Below are 4,781 nucleotides of genomic sequence, written 5' to 3' on the forward strand. Positions count from 1 at the left end.
CTCTCCATAGTTATCCTGTGGCGCAAGCACAGGGCGACTGTTGCGCGCCCTTAGCGAGCATGCGCGTTTCCTGTCGCTTGTGCGGTGAATTGTGCCGCCTCTGCTGTGTGGAGATGCAGAGGAAACCGTATGTGATGGGGAAACGCAGCTCGACATAACACCGGTATTTCCATCTGGAAAACGCTGTTTTGCTGCTGGATTCCTCCTCACTCTCCATCTCTGTGTGTGCTGTACGTTAACACTCACCAGCAGAAACACCCACCTACCCAACTGACAGACGGAATCTCACTATACATCAGCCAATCTCATCCTCCCCTCTGTCATGACAAGGCACGCACGAGTCCTATCATGAAAAGTTCATTGTGTGACCTGAGTAACACGCAGTAACGGGGTGTCTGCAATGGTTATAGTTACAGTCACAGTAATTAGTTAGATTACTCGTTACTTAAACAAGGTAACGGCATTAGTAACGCTTTCAACGCTGTTGCTCCCATCACTGCTCATTACTCCATGCAGACAGCCCATGATGACAATCAAATAGATTAGAAAAAGAATCCTAAAGGAATGAATCACAATAATCTAAAATTAAAATAACTCCAATTGAGGAAAAAGTTAAAACTATTAGGTGGGGTAATAAGTGGTTTATTCAAAAAGTCTGTTAATGACTGGTGATAATCGCATTGATTTATGTTTCCTTACAGAAACTTGGCTCACATAATCAAGAGGATTATGTGAGCATAAATGAGGAAACTCCCTTTAGTTATTTTAATTCTCACATACCCAGAAATTCTTTGCGAGGACGACGAGTATTAGTTATTATTATTATTATTTTTATTAATGTGACTGCACTGCTTGGGCGGCTAATGTTTCGCCTCTAATACGGGAGATCCGGGGTTCGAACCCTGGAGCTGGCAACTCTTTAAGGGGAGGGGGGGCCTAGTGGTTAGGGCGTAGAGCTAGGAATCCAGAGGTCCTGAGTTTGATTCCCACTCCCACAGACTGTCACTCTGGGTCCCTGATCAAGACCCTCAACCCCACACTGCTCCCTGGGCACCGCACAATGGCAGCCCACTGCTCCCCAAGGGGATGGGTTAAATGCAGAGAGTGAATTTCTCCAATGTGAGATCAATAAAGTTCAATGAATGATTATGATTGACTAGCAACAATCTTTTAGTCTGGCTTACGGATAACTCCAAAGGCAGTTAATTGTTACAACTCTTTTGAACATTTAACTCTTAGTTTCCCTTATGCAAAGTGCGAAGCCAGAAAACCTCGTTTTTTTGTAACTTTGTATCGTCAACCAGGTCCTTACTCTGAATTTTTAAATGAGTTTTCAGAGTTCCTGTCTGATTTGGTGTGGAATACTGACAGGGTCACCATAGTTGGGGATTTTAACATAAATGCTGACATTGAAGGTGATGGCTCGAGTACAGCTTTCAATGCTATCTTATATGCTATTGGCTTTGTTTGAAATGTGGATAGTCCCACACATTCTCATCTTCATACTCAGTAGCTTATGCTGACATATGGCCTTGAATGTGGAGAACTAACAGTATTTCCTCAAAACCCTGTCCTCTCTGACCACTTTTTAAAAACCTTCAAACTTACTTTAACTAAGTTCTCCTTGCCCAAAAGAAGGTTTCACTTTAGCAGATCATAATTATATATTATTAGATAATGCATTTATACATTTTAAAGAATATGTTCAGGTTTTTCTCTGTCGTGTAGCATTGCTGCAAGTGCAAAAAACTGATCCAAAATACTGCAGCCAGAGTTCTTACAAAAGTTAAAAAGAGAGTTCATATCTCTCCTATGCTAGCTTCTCTTCTCTTCATTCCTGTTAAATCCATAATAGAATCAAATTAAAGTCCCTCTCACATGGGACCAAGCTCCATCTTATATCAGAGATCTGATCATTCCTTATGTCCCTAAAAGAACACTTCACTCTCAATCTGCAGTTTTCCTAGTGGTTTCTAGAATTTGTAAAAGTAGAATGGGAGGCAGCTCTTTTAGTTATCAGGCTCATCTCTTGTGGAACAGGGTGTCTATGAGGCAGACACCCTGTCTACTTTTTTTTTTTTTTTAACTTTATCGAAGATCGATTTAATACCAAAATTCTGTGTATTTAATTAATTGAAATTAATGTGTTAAAGTCCTAATCCTATTTTCTTTTTTTCATTAATCTGACAAGGATGCAGTTGAAGTTGAAACACTGCAGCTGGCTGATATACCAATACCTGGTGAAGGAATCCAACTGGACCCTCTGGATGTATGGCTCTTTCTCTTGCTCTACATGTCACAATTTTTATTTTCGTAGATGAGCACATCCTTAATGGGAAATCTGAATATATATTCATGCAGGATGAAGATGGCCTTCTCTCTTGGTGGAAAACAGTTGAAGGTATAGCTTTGATTTTTCAGTAGGCTGTCCATTTCTGCTAAAATGTAACGTGGGGAAAACTGTTGTTTATTAATTTTTTCTCTTTTCAAGGATGGGACGAGTGGAGTGAGGGAAACCAGAACGATGATGCGGAAGAGTACGTAAAATCAAATGAGGATGTTAAACTTCAAACTCACCTGGAAAAAACTTGACACTTCTCCATGAACTGTTACTTTAAATCTACATGTAATTTTCAGTGATATCTAATGGTCAGATTGCAGACTGCAAAATGCACTCAAAATAACTTTGCGGGCGTCGCTTTACCTACATTAGATTGCAGCATCAACCTTTTAAGAAAGCTGTTTAATTTAGCCCTAGAAAGACCATTCGGTATCTGTTCTTCAGCACTTCATCTTCACTTCTTCATCCCGCTCGACCGCTTACTTCCGCCACAGGCTCTCCATGTCCAGCTGTTGCCTCTATGTACTAGCTTTGGCCTGCCGTCTCTTCCTGCTCTGTCAGATGTTCAGCCGTTCTTCTTGTATATTGGTCTATGTATAACTTGCCGCAGTCCCATCCAAGCATAATGGTGATCTCAATCCAAACAAATTTTATATAGAATCTATATATATGTTATTTATTACCAACTATGAAATAATAGTGTCAATTTTGATGTCAGTAAATTCCTGTAATTATTACCTACTTTATCTTTAAAAGTACCCACTGCATTTTTTTTCTAGTATTTTATTTGCTTTCTTTTTTATCCAAGCTCTTGCAGATCAAAGTCATTCAAAATGCAGTGTCCCTATCAGCGTGTCATAAAGTTGAGACCAATATCCAGAATAAACCCAGTAGCTTTAATTTGTATTAGAGCAATGCTCTACTCCTCACCATTAACGGATGTTGCATTCTCTTGTCGTCTTAACTGGAACAAATTTTTGTCACCGCTGGAGTTTCTGTAGGACTATTTCCATATACTCCTGTAACAGTGAGCTATGACATGCCCAAGAAATCTTGCTGTGTAAAATGCATCTAATGAAACTTAATATGTTCTGTCAATCATTTCTAAGGGTATTTGGCTTTACACATAAATCTCTGTATTGCTCATTCTGCTGTTTTTCTGCATCTCACTCCCATTATTGCTAAGCCCGGGTGTTGACGTTGCCACCCATTGGTCTTTTGGGGGGATAGTGTGGAGTGGCGGCCTAGTGGTTAGGGCATTACGTTTGGAATCCAGAGGTTCTGAGTTCAAGCCCCACTCCCTCAGACTGCCACTCTGTGTCTGTGAGCAAATATCCTTAACTACACATTGCTACCCGGGCACCGCACAATGGCAGCCCACTGCTCCCCCAGGGGATGGGTTAAATGCAAAGAGTTAATTTCGTTGCTCTGTACTTGTGACAGTGTAATGACAATAAAAAAACTGGAAAAATAAAAATGTTTATTTGCAGCTCCAGGCAGTAATTCCAGATCAGTAAAAATCCTGACCTTTTGCACAGACCATTTATGCAGAAAGGGACTTTTAAGTTTCTGTTAGGTCCTCACTGATTCATATCTTGACATCTTAGGTGTTGTGCAAAAAGTCTTCAATTAACAAAACTTTTCATTTTCACTTCAATTCCTTAGTAATTAAGACTTAATGATTTCAACGGACTTTTAGATTATTTAATTGTTTCACTTCGAGAACAAGTTGATCTGCTGGTATGCATTTAACACCTGGCTTCGAACGTCATCAAACTTTTTAGTGTTTATTGACAATTAAATGAAGAATGCAGCACAAGCCACATTGTTCAGACGGGAAGCATCAGCAGCCAACAGTCTTCTTGTTACTGTAAAAGACATTTGAAAACTGAAAAGAAAGCTTTTTGTTATTGAAAGATGTTGACATCATTTCATGCTTAATTGCATACTTTGTCCATGTAAATTTGCAGACTTTTGTGGTTTTGTAAAAACCCTGTCACATAACATGCGGGCTCACTGCTTCCTGGTTGTAGGATAATGTTGAGGAGTTGAGTGTTGCTTTACTACACAGTAAAGATACTGGGTTTTATTCTGGGTATTGGTCTCAACTTTATGACACCTTGTATTTTGATTGACTTTAATCTGCAAGAGCATAGTACAAAAAAGAAGGCAATCCAGAAAGTACTAGAAAAATCTATAGTAGGTACTTTTTAAAGATACAGTGTGTTATAATTACAGGAATTTACTGACATAAATGGTACACACACATATATACGCTCACCGGCCACTTTATTAGGTACCCTATGCTAGTAACGGGTTGGACCCGCTTTTGCCTTCAGAACTGCCTCAATTCTTCGTGGCATAGATTCAACAAGGTGCTGGAAGCATTCCTCAGGGAGTTTGGTCCATATTGACATGATGTCATCACACAGTTGCCGCA

The 4,781-nt window shown here is 39.7% G+C and overlaps 1 protein-coding gene across 1 annotated transcript in view; it reads left to right on the plus strand.

Moving 5' to 3' along the window:
- LOC107095452 overlaps positions 1 to 4,781 on the plus strand; it is a 20,497-nt gene that overhangs the window by 13,714 nt on the left and 2,002 nt on the right. The window contains exons 10-12 of the mRNA XM_015391567.1: positions 2,192 to 2,269; positions 2,362 to 2,401; positions 2,492 to 2,537. Coding sequence (XP_015247053.1) covers positions 2,192 to 2,269; positions 2,362 to 2,401; positions 2,492 to 2,537 — 164 coding nt within the window. The remainder of the gene's footprint in view (positions 1 to 2,191; positions 2,270 to 2,361; positions 2,402 to 2,491; positions 2,538 to 4,781) is intronic.

This window comes from Cyprinodon variegatus, unplaced genomic scaffold (assembly GCF_000732505.1).
Source record: "Cyprinodon variegatus isolate N-32 unplaced genomic scaffold, C_variegatus-1.0 Scaffold548, whole genome shotgun sequence".
In the NCBI taxonomy this organism is placed as follows: domain Eukaryota; kingdom Metazoa; phylum Chordata; class Actinopteri; order Cyprinodontiformes; family Cyprinodontidae; genus Cyprinodon; species Cyprinodon variegatus.